Here is a 15,035-nt window from a genome sequence, read left to right on the forward strand (position 1 = left end):
AGCATAGGTGGTGGACACATAAGGGGGTCAGCGACAGGGCCGGTGCAAGGATTTTTGCACACACAAAGCCGCCCCCCCACACACACACACACACACACACACACACACACAACTCGGTGGGGGTGATGTAAAAAGGAGGGCGTGATGTAACATGGAGGGGGATGAGAAATGGGACATGGAGGGGGATGAGAAATGGGACATGGAGGGGGATGAGAAATGGGACATGGAGGGGGATGAGAAATGGGACATGGAGGGGGATGAGAAATGGGACATTTCTCCCCCTCCATGTCACATCACCCCCTGCTTTTTACATCATCCCCTTTGTGTCACATTTCTCCCCCCCCCCCCCCCCCCCATGTCACATTTCCCCCCTCTAATAACGTTGTGTATAAATTCATGTGTAAGACCAGTGATTGGCTCAGCGGGAAATCACTGCCATGACACGTGACACAGCTTCAGTGTGGGAAAGGTCCTCAAACAACTTGTCAGGACTCGGGAGCCCAGATAGAAGATATTAGGACCACCACACAGAGGAGAACAGCTGCAGGAGGCCGGCGGCATGCAAGTGATTAATAAAAAACAAATAAAATAAAAAAAGTTTTTATGCCCCCCCCCCCCCCCCCCCCCCCGCTTCTCAGCGCCCTAAGGCGGCCGCTTGGTCTGCCTTATTATAGCACCGGGCCTGGTCAGCGACAAATACAAACTTTACCCCTTCCAGGGCATCCAGTTTGCCCAGGTCAGGAAATTTCTCACTAATAGATTGGTTTCTCTCGAGAGATCGGACAATCGAAACGGCTTTGACAAGATCTTACTGAGAGGGACAGGGCCCCAATCCATAACCTTTCTCTACTCCCAGGTCAGAGAAGCCTTAGGGGATGGGCTGCCCCCACTGCCATTTTGACCATGGGCCCAGGTTTTGGAAGATAAAGAGGTGGGGGGGGGGGGGAGGAGGGACAAGATTCTGAAAGACTGGTGGGCACTGAGAAAATCAATACCAAATGAAACCTGGAGAGACGCACATTTTAGGATAATGCATAATGCCATCTATGCTTTCAATTTCCCACCAGCCCCTAGCAGACCAAATAGACAAACAAGTTGCCAAAAATGCATCACAGTCTTTGGGCCTGCCCTTAGACCTATTCTCTATGGGGTCAAGTAGCACAAAAAGTCAAAGATATCTGGAACCTCAATATTCCTCTAAGACCTATGATCTATCTCTTCCATTACTGGGAGGAGACGGGCAGTGAGGGCCCAACCGAACAAAGGCTACCGGTCCCATTTCATGCCATTTGCTTGGTGACTAAGAGATGTCTCTTGCAAAATTGGCTGCGGCCCTCCATCCCCTCAAGAGGGGTAATCTTGCAAAACCTGAAAGGTTTATTGTCACTGGAATGTAGAGAAGCAGAGAGGCGTAAGGAGGGAAGTGAAGGAAAGTTGGAAATGGAGCAGCTCCATAGTGCAAATCCTCCCTAGCTCAGAAATTGAAACAATAATGAGACGCTTTAGGGTCCATTCACGCGTCCGTAGTGCATTGCGGATCCGCAATACACCCGGCCGGCACCTCCATAGAAATTGCGGACAAGAATAGGATATGCTCTATTTTCTTGCGGAGCTGCGGACCAGAAGATCGGGGACGCGCTCCGGAAATGCGGATGCAGAGAGCACATGGTGTGCTCTCCGCATCCCTTCTAGCCCCATAGAGAATGAATGGGTCCGCAACCATTCCGGATAATTGCGGACCCGATCTACGGACGTGTGAATGGACCCTTACTCTTACCCAATGGTATTTGACTGTGCAATTGAAAGGCACGTTAGGTAGGCTGAACCAACGACACTAACATAACACCATTATTAGGCTGAAAGGTACATAACCCGGATTAAGATATATGTGTAACATTCAGACAAAATGCTTTGGTCATGGAAGGTTTCTATTGTTCTTCTATGTGCAGGACATGTTTCTATATGTTTTAATGATGTTTGTACGTTTTTATGTACGATGTATGTATTGCGTCTCAAATAAAAATATTAAAAAAATATAAAGACTCCCAACGCTAACTGGTGGTCTCTCTGAACATCTTTTCTCATAAGCCTGCATTTTGTTATTCCTCTTGGTAAGGAATGAATAAATTAACAAGTGAATGGAGCGTGTCCCTGCACAGTCTAAGGGTCCATTCAGGCATCAGTAGGTGTTTTGTGGTCCGCAAATTGCAGATCCGCAAAACACAGACATCGGCATTGTGCGTTCCGCATCTCGCGGACCGCACATCGCCAGCACTATAATAGAAAATGACTTTTCATGGACAAGAATAGGACATGTTCTATTTTTTTCAAGAACGGAAATGCGGATGCGGACAGCACATAGTGTGCTGTCCGCATCCGTTCCGGCCCCATTGAAAATGAATGGGTCCGCACCCGTTCCGCAAAATTGCAGAACGGATCCAGACCCAAGTCGCGGAAGTGTGAATGGACCCTGACACTATCCAATAATTGCTCAGACTGTTTAGGGATATTTCTAAGAGGACATTTCTAAGAGGAATAACTGAGGAACGGCACAATAAAGAGCTGTAATAAAAGATGCTCTAGAATGCAGAATGCTAGTATTTACTAAAACAGGCATGCCTGGGGAGCCCTTAAAGGGTACGTTCACATTCCACTGCCAAAACCTGCATGCTTGGTCACGGATTTGCCACAAATGACACCCTATGCACTGCAAAAGGTGAAATCCGAAGTGAAGATCTGCAGAAAGAACTGACACGATGCTTTATTTAAAAATCCATGGCACAAGTCATTTTCTAGTGTGTGGAGGAGATTTATTAAAACTTCATCCACAATCGCTGCAAATGTAAAATGCCGTGCGTTGTCCGCCCACAAATCTGATACATGTGGATGAAGGGGGCTGTACAGATAATAAAGAGAGCAAAGTATGTACTAGTACGTGACGCACTGCTGAGGGTGATGGCGACAGGTCCATGAAGGATACATATAGTCCTCCCCATGGATGCACCGCTTATGGCCCAGTTTTAATCCTTGTAGAAGGGCATGCTCACATCTATGTATGCCACTGGTGCTCAGGACACAAGGCAAGTGCGAGGCCTCACCAGTGGCATCTAGCATACATCAAGACACCTTCCGTATTACCAAGCTAAGGCTACTTTCACACTAGCATTTTTGCTGGATCCGGCAGGGTTCAGCAAAAAAAAAAAAAAAAAAAAAAAAAAACACGTTACTGATAATACAACCATCTGCATCCGTTATGAATGGATCCGGTTGTATTATCTTTACCATAGAAAAAACGGATCCGTCATGAACTCCATTGAAAGTCAATAAGGGACGGATCCGTTTTCTATTGTGTCAGATAGTGCCAGAGTTAAACGGATCCGTCCCCATTGACTTGCATTGTGGGACATGCCGAATCCGTCTTGCTCCGCCTTCCAGGACGGAAAGGAAAACGCAGTTTGCTGCGGTTTGCTCTCCGGTACGAGAACGCAACCAAACGGAACGAAATGCATTTTGGAGTGTTCTGTTCAGTTACATTTTGTCCCCATTGGGGACAAAACTGAAGCATTTTTTTTCCGGTATTGAGACCCCATGACGGATCTCAATACCGGAAAAGATTAACGCTAGTGTGAAAGTAGCCTAAGCCCCATACACTTTCAATAACACCTGGATACCACAAAATTCTCAGACACACATATGTATCCTCCGTGGCACCAGACATGCCTAGAAGCCATCACCGATCCTAGCTCCACGAGTTGACATGATAATGGCGGATTTAGGGGTCTAAGGTAACAGCTTCTTGTGAAATCATGCAAGAAAAAAAAAAAACACTTACCGGTATCGCGTATCGCATGTGCGGTAGCTAGTAATGGATAAGGCCCCATTCACACAACCATATTTTTGGCCGCAAAAGCATCCGATCCACATTTTTTGCAGATTGGATGCATACCTATTCATTTCAATGGGTCTGCAAAAAATGCGGACAGCACCCCATGTGCTTTCCGCATCCGTATGTCCGTTCCACAGTCCCGCAAAAAAGATAGAACAATGTCCTATTCTTGTCTGTTTTGCAGACAAGAATCGGTATTGTTACAATGGATCCGCAAAATCAGGGATTTTAAGACACTGGATCCATTTTCATTTTTGCCTTCTCATGAAAGCACTACGCACCTTGTACTCGCCGTACGTGCTCTCGGGATCGGAGAACGGGACCAGCCTCTCGTCACACATGGCCACTTTCCATCCTTCTGTATTGAGACCCGCGGTCTTCGGCAATTCGCGGCTCAGGAGCTGCACCAGGCTGCCCCCGGACAAGCCAATCCTGAAGCAATCGACTCCCCTGGACTCATGGACCAGCAGCTGCGACAGAGAGAGGGCAAGCTCTGCTGGCGAGGGGAACACACGGATCTGACGATGGGAGGACATCGCAAACCTGGAAGGACACATCATAGACAGAAGGTTACACGGCAGATTTAATTAGAGGGCAGTTCCAGTTACAACTGGGAATGTCAAAGGAGCAGTGACATTTTTCAGCTAAACGGATGAATACGGGACTTCTTTAATACTCTTCATTTCACAAAAACGTTTATGCGCCTCGTGTTCATTAACATTAGCAATCTGGACCATATACGGATTGCGACTATGCTCATGTGAAAGCAGCCCATGGCTCCGATTATGTAAAACTGAGTAAAGATCCTGCTATGTTTACCAGGAACATACAGAGCATATATGAATTTCACACAAAAAAAAATGTAAAAAAATTGCTGTTAAAAACAGATATACTGTCAGTTCTTCATGGCCATCTTGCACCAGTGTGTGCATCCATTTTCTGCCCATCTATCCATTTGTAACAGCCCTTTTGCTTCCATTTTGCATTTGTTTTTAACGGATGTAGTTTACTGGCTTTTTACTTTTAACCCAAGCCGTGAAGTGCCCTCAGTATATCCAACGGCCCTCTACATAGTACCCCAGTATTTATAATGGCCCCCACCCCCAGATCCTTTAAAGGGGTTGTAGGGGTTCAGAGCTGAACCCGGACATACCCATAATTTCACCCAGGCAGCAGCACCCCCCACCCCAGCTCGACGTTTATGCTCAGATGCTCTCCCTTGCCCTGAGCTAGATCGCGCAGGGCAAGGGCTCTTTTATTTACAATAACACACTGCAGGGTGGAGGCTTCCGCCCAGCAGTGTGTTCGGTGACGAGACCGGCTCTGATGGGCGGGCTTTAGCGCTGGGCTAGGCTAGCGCTAAAGCCCGCCCATCAGTGCTGGTGATGTCACCGGGCTCACTGCTGGGCGGAAGCCTCCGCCTGGCAGCCCCATGGAGAGCCCGGTACGTCACTGGAACTCCAGAAAATTCCTTTGCCCTGCGCGATTCAGCGCAGAGCAAAAGAGAGCAGCGGAGCATGAACTGCCCCGATGCTCACGTCAGGGGGGCTGCCTGGGTGAAAATGGGGATATGTCCGGGTTCAGCTCTGAACCCGGACAACCCCTTAAAATAAAAAATAAATCAAAATAAAAACATCCACTTGCACAAGAGAGATTATCTGCTCCACAATGGAGGCAGCAGGACCTGACACTCCCAATGTCACTAAGTCACCCCTGAAATGTCCTTTAATTTCCATTTTTAACACCAGTTAAACAGGTGCACTTCTGTCTAAACAACCATTAAAAAGTGGGCCATTGATTTCAACGGGGTCCACCTGGCCGTAAAAACTGCCAAAATAGGACCCGTCATGTTTTTTGATGGCTGCTAATAATAATAATAATAATAATAATAATAAAGATTATTATTTCTATAGAGCCACCATATTCCGCAGCGCTTTACAATTTAGAGGGTTCACGTAGAAAACAAAAAAGACATCACAAAGTTACCGGCTAATATACAACTGATACACTGGGAGTGAGGACCCTGCTCAAAAGAGCTTACAATCTATGAGGAAGCGGGGGTGACACAGAAGGTAGATGATTGCTATATGAAGTGGTGCAGCCATCTCTGTACTGAAAGGAGTGGTGTAGGCCGAGCTGCGTGTGCCAGTGCTTTAGGTGTGGGGATTACCATCAGAAGATCGAGTCCAGGTCTGAGGTTTAAAGGTAGGCAGTTGGGAATTGACCTTATATTGTGTGGCGAGAGAAGTCTTGAAGATGGGAGTGAGAGGGACGGATTATGGTGGATTTTAACCATAGGTCACTAACCGAATGGAGAGCACGAGTAGGATGGTAGATGGAGATAAGGGAGGAGATGTATGGAGGTGCAGCACTGTGGAGAGCACTAGTAGGGTGGGAGACGGAAATGAGGAAAGTGATGTATGGAGGAGCAGCACTGTGGAGAGCACGAGTAGGGTGGTAGATGGAAATGAGGGAGGAGATGTATGGAGGTGCAGCACTGTGGAGAGCACGAGTAGGACGGTAGATGGAAATGACGGAGGAGATGTATGGAGGAGCAGCACTGTGGAGAGCACAAGTAGGACGGTAGATGGAAATGACGGAGGAGATGTATGGAGGAGCAGCACGAGTAGGACGGTAGATGGAAATGACGGAGGAGATGTATGGAGGAGCAGCACTGTGGAGAGCACGAGTAGGACGGTAGATGGAAATGAGGGAGAAGATGTATGGAGGTGCAGCACTGTGGAGAGCACAAGTAGGGTGGTAGATGGAGATAAGGGAGGAGATGTATGGAGGAGCAGCACTGTGGAGAGCACGAGTAGGGTGGTAGACGGAGAGGAGGGAGGAGATGTATGGAGGTGCACTCTATTCTGTGGTGGACGGGCAACCAGTGAAGTGACTGGCACAGACTAGAGGCATCAGTATAGTGGGTTGATTGATAGATGATCCTATTCACAGGCTATTAAAAAAAACTAATTGGTTCTGAAAGTGTGACGGCCCTTAGTGCTACAGACATGAGGATCATCAATACCAGTGACATCAACATCTAATCATCTTCAGGTCTACAGCCATCCGAAGAGAATGTTCATATTCGACTGGAATTCTTCTTTTAAAGGGGTTGTCTGGTTTAGAAAATCCATTTCCAAATATGGTAATTCTGAGCTAATATTTTGTCGCACTGGTGTTTTATGCCACATTCGACAGTTGGAAGTGATGGGGATGAGCTGCGGGCTGGAATATTGGCCCTGCCAAATTTACGCCTGAAAACAGGAGTAAATCTTGGCAAAAAACAACTCCCCCAAATGATTTTGGAATTATACCAGCAAATTTTAAAAGAAAATGGCAAAACATCTGTCTGTGAGCTGAATCTCCAGAGAAGGTGGGACATACAGAAAGACAACGACCCTAAGCACACAAGTCGTTCTACCAAACAATGGTTAAGGAAGAATAAAGGTAAAGTTTTAGAATAGCCAAGTCACAGTCCTGACCTTAAGGTCTCATTCAGACGGCCGTGTACTATCCGCAAAAATGCGGATCCGTTTTTTTACGGATTAGATGCTGCACCATTCACTTCTATGGGGCCCTTTTCTATTCCACGGTTCCGCAAAACAAATAAAACATGTCCTATACTTGTCCATGAAAATCAGGACCTGGCCCCATTGAAGTCTATGGGTCCGCAAAAATACTGAATGCTATCTGTTTTTTTGCGGATCCGCAAAAAAACGGATAGCATTCAGTATTTTTGCGGACAGCATACGGCCGTCTGAATGAGCCCTAATCCAGGAGAAACGTGGTGGAAGGACCTGAGGTCCGCAAATCACGGGAGGAAACCCTCCAACATAGCAGAGCTGAAGCTGTTTTATATGGAGGAATGGGCTAAAATTACTCCAGGCCTATGTGCAGGACTAATCAACAATTAAGGACTCATGCACACAACCGTATGTATTTTGCGGTCCGCAAAAAATACGGATGACATCAGTGTGCATTCTGTATTTTGCGGAACAGAGCGGCTGGCCCCTAATAGAACAGTCCTATCCTTGTCTGTAATGTGGACAATAATAGGACATGTTCTATTTTTTGCGAAACAGAGTACCTTCCGTTTTTTTTCTGACCCATTGAAATGAATGGTTCCATATACGGTTCGCAAAAAAAAATAAAAAAAATGGAACGGACATGGAAAGAAAATACGTTTATGTGCATGAGGCCTAAGCCTCATTTACACGTCAGTGTTTTGGTCAGTGACTGTAAACCAAAACCAATACTGGATCACCTGTTCTGTGTTTAGAGCCGTGCCTGGTTTTGGCTCAAAATTCACTGATGGAAATCACTGACCGAACACTGACGTGTGAATGAGGCCTAACTGTAGATGTTTAGTTGCAGTTTTTGCTGCACAAGGAGGTCACAATCAGATACTGACAGCGAAGGTTCACATACTTTTACCACTCACAGACATGATATTGGTGTGTGATATTTTTGACTCATTTGTTCGATTTGGTTCTTTATATACTTTTAGGCCCCTTTCACACAAGCGAGTTTTCCGCGCGGGCACGATGCGTGACGTGACCGCATAGCACTCGCACTGAATCCTGACCCATTCATTTCAATGAGTCTGTGTACATGAGCGTTTATTTTCATGCATTAGTTCTGCGTTCTGTGAAAAAAGCAGCATGTTCTATATTCTGCGTTTTTCACGCAGCCCTGGCCCCTATAGAAGTGAATGGGGCTTCAGTGAAAAACGCATCATATCTGCAAGCAAGTGCGGGTGCGATGCGTTTTTCACTGAAGGTTGCTAGGAGATGTTGTTTGTAAATCTTCAGTTTTTTTATCACGTGTGTGAAAAACGCATCAAAACGCATTGCCCCCGTGCAGAAAAAACTGAACACAATCGCAGACAAAACTGACTGAACTTGCTTGCAAAATGGTGCGAGTTTCCCTGAACGCACCCCGAGCCAATCAGTATCATTCGTGTGAAAGAGGCCTTAGCACTTGTGTGAAAATCTGACGTATTTTTAGGTCAAATTTAGGCAGAAATCTAGAGAATTCTGAAGGGTTAACAGACTTTCACCGCTGTAGATGTATATACCAGGGCAGCCATTACAGCGCCTCGGTGCATTCCTTTCCATAATGTGCACACAAGTTTCCCTAATCTGCCCAGATCTCTAAATCCCAAAGACAACTATGACACAGCAGAGACGTGTTCGCTGTTAACCCGCGAGAATCCTGCCGTACTGCAGCGTGTCTACTCTAGCTTTATTACTAATGGAAGACAATCGGCAGCCACATAGTAACATCGCTGAGAACCCCAGGTCCATTAACGGATTTAGGCTTCATTCACACGTCAGTGTTCTCCACGGACGCCACACGTACCCATTCATTTTATTGTGTATATTCACACATCCGTGTTTTACCACGGTCTGTGTTTTTAGCACTGATGCATGCTCTATTTGTCCGCCATCACACCCATTGTAGTCTATGGGTCCGTGAAAACCACCGAGGCCACCCGTGTTTCACGGATTATTAGGATGAGATGCTTCGAAAATGATTTTTGCTAGCAGTCAGCAATAAGGATTCAGCGAGGTGTGTGTCCGACTCTATCCAATCAATGCTGCCATTGTCAGACTGTGGAGGGACACCATCCCCAACTAGTAACACCCATCTGGACCTTCATTGCAAACTTCTGGCAATTCATTCATAACTTTTAGAAGGAATAATAAAGGAATGGCACAACAGAGCCATAAGTATACATGCTCCAGAAAGGTTATTACACGGGGAATGCAAGTAGTGACATGTCAGGAGAGGTGGACGGGTCCTTATTAGGGTCCACATCGTTGCCGCAATTTTGCGGAACAAATGCGGACCCATTCATTTTCAATGGGGCCGGAATGTGCTGTCTGCATCCGCATTTGCGGATCCGCAAAAAAAAAAAAAAATAGAACATGTCCTGACATGACAGCACCCGGATGCACAGAGTTCTATACGTATATTCAGACGTCTTTTTATTTTTTTCCCCCACAGATGGTACGGGGGCGTGCTGTACTTTGGTCCGTTTTGGGGACAGAACACGTCCATTCTATTCAATGGGTCTATGAAAACTGCGGATGTCATCCACGCGTGGCCCACTTTTCCCTGATCCATTGCAGATACAAACTGTACAAGGACAACAGAATACAAGGTTTTAAAGGGGTTCTCCAGCCGTAGGGGTCATTGGCTGCTGCGATCCGAGCCTAAAATTAACAGGCCGTGGACCGAAGGAGCCATAACCAAGCAGCCGGGAGCAAGCAAGTATCCAGGGGGTAGAGGTCTGAAGAAGCTGGAGGACCCGTTAAAGAGTTTTTTCTCTAGTTTTTTTATTTTATTTGCCCTGATACACTGTAGCGCTGAAACATAAAGGGGGAGATTTATTAAAACTGGTGTGAAGGGAAACTGGCCTAGTTTCCCATAGCAACCAATCAGATTTGGAAATGAAAGAACCAAGGTGCTCTAAAAAATGAAAGGTGAAATCTGATTGGTTGCTAGGGGCAACTAAGCCAGTTTCCCTTTACACCAGTTTTAATAATTCTTCCCCAAAGTATACTGCAGAGGTTACACCAGGACATGGGTAACAATACGCACAAGGAATGCATTCACTGGCTCCACTCCCCCAATCCGTCACACAAATATATAGTAGCTGCTCCTGTGGTGATGAGGAATCTACAGCGGGATTTTTCCAGTCAGCACATACTGGGGGGGGGAAGGGGAGGATAAATCCACAACACTTTCCAAATCGTTCACATACACTGGGCTGTACGTACAAGAAAGTGAGGAAAAGCGACCAATCAGAGATCCCGTATCATTTCTCCAGCATGGTTTAGAAGACGAAAGCTGAAGCCTGATTGGTTGCTATGGGTGACAAGGACTTTCCAGCACAGACAACCTGGATTATGTCCTATAAGAGATATTTCCGGGCTGTTCTCCTCAGACACATTTATCAAGACCGATGCTTTCCGTGCCAGCCTCGATATCCCCTGCGCCGCCAGAGGATGCGCCCAGTTTATGCCAAGGTGCACGCCTTCTCATAAATAACGTGCATCCTCCAGCAGTCTGTGCGCCTAAACAGAAATCTAGATTTCTAGCTTCACTTGCCTCAGAAAATTGACGTAAATGAAGATAAATTTATCGGGGCGGCTGACCATGCCTCCTTCCTGCCCCTGCAAAGCTCCCTTTAGGGAAAGTAGCGAGTAAGGCGTAAAATCCGAGTAACACAACTTTTTTTCTTGTTAAAGTAGCAGTTAAAAAGGTCACAAAAAAAAAAAACACTTTTCAGGAAAAATGAAGATGATAAATATCCTCCCTTGTCCTTAGAGACCTATAGGTCTATATAAGAGCAAGTCACATCAGTTCACTTAAAGGGGCTGTCTCACCAAAGTCAACCACTTTCATTCAGTTTTACAGACAGTCCACAGAAAGGGGCGGGGCTTGTGTGAATTTTGGGATGGTGATGGATGCGGGCATTCTGGGGCAAAGCTTAAATGCCCTGGATATGTTGGTAACTATGCTCCATAAAAAAGCTACCCCCAAACACCAAAATGTAATATTACACGGCCGCCATTTCGATACCGGAGTCGGCTTAAAATGGTATTTGTCATTTCCACAAGAATAAAAAGGTTTCTACAACTGTACCCAGTCTGAGAAATCCACTGAGAACTGAACCGCCTGGACTCATTGTAGGGAAGGTCAAAATGTGCTGCTGCCATATGTTAACCCTTCCGGACTTCCACTGTACATGTGTGGTGAAAGTCCAGACTGTAAAGATGGCCTCCTCTCAGAAGCTGCGTGGGCACAGAAGCCCCTGGGTGCCTGCTGTTTTACACAGCAGACACATGGGGGCAGAGTCCATGATCGGCGATAAGGTCAATCACAGACATTTAGCCCCTCAGATGCTGTGGTCAATTGTGACCATGGGATCCGAGAGGACTTTCCTCAGGAGTGCTATGGTCCCGGGAATAAAACAGCTCCCCAACGCCAAGATCAGTGTAGCGGTTCGGTTGTTTTCGGAGCCTGAGGTCTTTCGAAGGATCTGTGCCCTGCCATAGCAAAGTTCCTATCAGGAAGTGTAAAAAATAAAAAATAATAAAAAAAATATATATATATTGAATAAAAAGTGATCAAAAAGTCATAGAAAAAAAAAAAGTTTTAACATCAGCCGTCAGGAGAGAGTCAGGAGGCCACCATACACATTAGATTTATATCGGTGGGTTTGGCAAGTAGACATCCAAATGTGACAACCGATATGGCTGTACTTTAAAAAATGGCCGCTGCATCAAAAACATCAATATTTCTATGGGTGCATAAAACATTAGCTAACAGACGGGCACTTTGTACATTATACAGTAGGTTCAGGTAGGTCCCTACAATCAGAGCCGCAGCTGTTCGGCAGGCAGTCATGTAAGCAGCAGAAGCTGGCTCCCGGGTAACCGCAATACTCCTGTGGGGCCCCCGCTCAGAGACGCTCACAGGTATCCACATTACACTTGTTGTGACTGACGAGCCTCCTCGCTGGGGAATCTATTCCTCGGGGGCAAGCTGTTTTTAAGAAATGATGGGAACAATAAGACACGGCAGTAAAAAATACTAGAGATACAATGGGTCACGTTATCCGCCCAGCGACCCCTTGGCTGCCATAGGTCCGGTTCTAGGGTTCCCTAGTGGAACATGTATAGTAAGCCGTGGCTTCCCCTGCTCTAGTGATCCACAGGGGGCGCTCTACGACCTGACAACTGTGACCTATGATGATGTGAGGTGATGGAGTTCATTGGTGGGAACACATATTACCCAGTTCTCACAGAGCACCTTCCATTTAGTACACAAGCAGTTCCCGCATGTACGGTGCGGAGGAGCCGGCTGAGAACAGAGAACAACATGTCCTGCACCTTACAACTTCTAATAGGATAAGTAGTCTCCAACATGTGGTCCTCCGGCTCCCAGCATGCACTGACAGCCGAGCCTATGGCTAACCTACTGTAGAGAAACTACACCTCCCAGCATGTCCTGACAGCCAAGTCTATGGCTAACCTATTGTAGATAAACTACAACTCTCAGCATGCCCCGACAGCCCAGTCTATCGCTAACCTACTGTAGAGAAACTACAACTCTCAGCATGCCCTGACAACTCCCAGTGGGAGGGTCACAGCGCCATGTCCAACATGTGGCTCTCCTGCTGTTGTGAAACTACAACCCCAAACAGTTGGGAGGGCATGCTGGGAGTTGTAGTTTCCAATAGTTGGAAAACTACACATTGAGGGTATATAATGTGATTTCTGTGCCGAAAGCTCCTGCCAGCTACAGGTGCCAGCCCGAACTGTTTGCCCAAGGCACATGTAGGCGTGGAGCCCTGCCCGCTCTTGTCCTGGTTACCTAAACATTGCCCTTCCCCAGGCATGAAATGAAGCCAACCTTCAATCAATAAGCGGAACTGCGGCGTCTCCACACTGAGGCCGTATACACGAGCCATGGGGGCAGCTGGACGCCACGTACGTCCATCACCATAAACACAAGCGTAGCAGTAGAGTAATATACAGTCACAAGTGCACTACAGAGATAGACAGATAAATACATGGCGGGGCAGGCACCGAGCGCAGCGGATACTACATGGCAGGGCAGGCACCGAACGCAGCGGATACTACATGGCGGGGCAGGCACCGAGCGCAGCGGATACTACATGGCGGGGCAGGCACCGAGCGCAGCGGATTCTACATGGCGGGGCAGGCACCGAGCGCAGCGGATTCTACATGGCGGGGCAGGCACCGAGCGCAGCGGATACTACATGGCGGGGCAGGCACCGAGCGCAGCGGATACTACATGGCTGGGCAGGCACCGAGCGCAGCGGATACTACATGGCGGGGCAGGCACCGAGCGCAGCGGATACTACATGGCGGGGCAGGCACCGAGCGCAGCGGATACTACATGGCGGGGCAGGCACCGAGCGCAGCGGATACTACATGGCGGGGCAGGCACCGAGCGCAGCGGATACTACATGGCGGGGCAGGCACCGAGCGCAGCGGATACTACATGGCGGGGCAGGCACCGAGCGCAGCGGATACTACATGGCGGGGCAGGCACCGAGCGCAGCGGATACTACATGGCAGGGCAGGCACCGAGCGCAGCGGATACTACATGGCGGGGCAGGCACCGAGCGCAGCGGATACTACATGCGGGGCAGGCACCGAGCGCAGCGGATACTACATGACGGGGCAGGCACCGAGCGCAGCGGATACTACATGACGGGGCAGGCACCGAGCGCAGCGGATACTACATGACGGGGCAGGCACCGAGCGCAGCGGATACTACATGGCGGGGCAGGCACCGAGCGCAGCGGATACTACATGGCGGGGCAGGCACCGAGCGCAGCGGATACTACATGGCGGGGCAGGCACCGAGCGCAGCGGATACTACATGGCGGGGCAGGCACCGAGCGCAGCGGATACTACATGACGGGGCAGGCACCGAGCGCAGCGGATACTACATGACGGGGCAGGCACCGAGCGCAGCGGATACTACATGACGGGGCAGGCACCGAGCGCAGCGGATACTACATGACGGGGCAGGCACCGAGCGCAGCGGATACTACATGACGGGGCAGGCACCGAGCGCAGCGGATACTACATGACGGGGCAGGCACCGAGCGCAGCGGATACTACATGACGGGGCAGGCACCGAGCGCAGCGGATACTACATGACGGGGCAGGCACCGAGCGCAGCGGATACTACATGGCGGGGCAGGCACCGAGCGCAGCGGATACTACATGGCGGGGCAGGCACCGAGCGCAGCGGATACTACATGACGGGGCAGGCACCGAGCGCAGCGGATACTACATGACGGGGCAGGCACCGAGCGCAGCGGATTATCTAAAGCACAAATTCAAACAAATGGAGCATAAAAATTACACTTTTTTCAATGTTTCTGTTCTGCTGACGGATTAGAACAGAAAGCTCAGCAAAAAAAACATCAACAAATAATAAAAAAATACAAATAAAAATAAATGACATGCAACAGGTTAGGGTCAAAAAGAGGAGGGAAATGGGGCACACGTCAGGGTGGCAGCTCCTAACCTAGTAACAATGACAGATCCCGCCACTAACCCTATAGTGCATGAGATTCAATACCTGCACAAAG

At 48.2% G+C, this 15,035-nt stretch overlaps 1 protein-coding gene across 2 annotated transcripts in view; it reads right to left on the reverse strand.

Annotated features, from left to right (window-relative positions):
* PGLS (6-phosphogluconolactonase) overlaps window positions 1-15,035 on the reverse strand; it is a 33,350-nt gene that overhangs the window by 17,828 nt on the left and 487 nt on the right. For both annotated transcript variants that reach the window (XM_044279147.1, XM_044279146.1), the window contains exon 2: window positions 4,168-4,429. In XM_044279147.1, coding sequence (XP_044135082.1) covers window positions 4,168-4,422 — 255 coding nt within the window. In that variant the 5' untranslated portion in view covers window positions 4,423-4,429. The remainder of the gene's footprint in view (window positions 1-4,167; window positions 4,430-15,035) is intronic.

Source organism: Bufo gargarizans, chromosome 2, assembly GCF_014858855.1.
Source record: "Bufo gargarizans isolate SCDJY-AF-19 chromosome 2, ASM1485885v1, whole genome shotgun sequence".
In the NCBI taxonomy this organism is placed as follows: domain Eukaryota; kingdom Metazoa; phylum Chordata; class Amphibia; order Anura; family Bufonidae; genus Bufo; species Bufo gargarizans.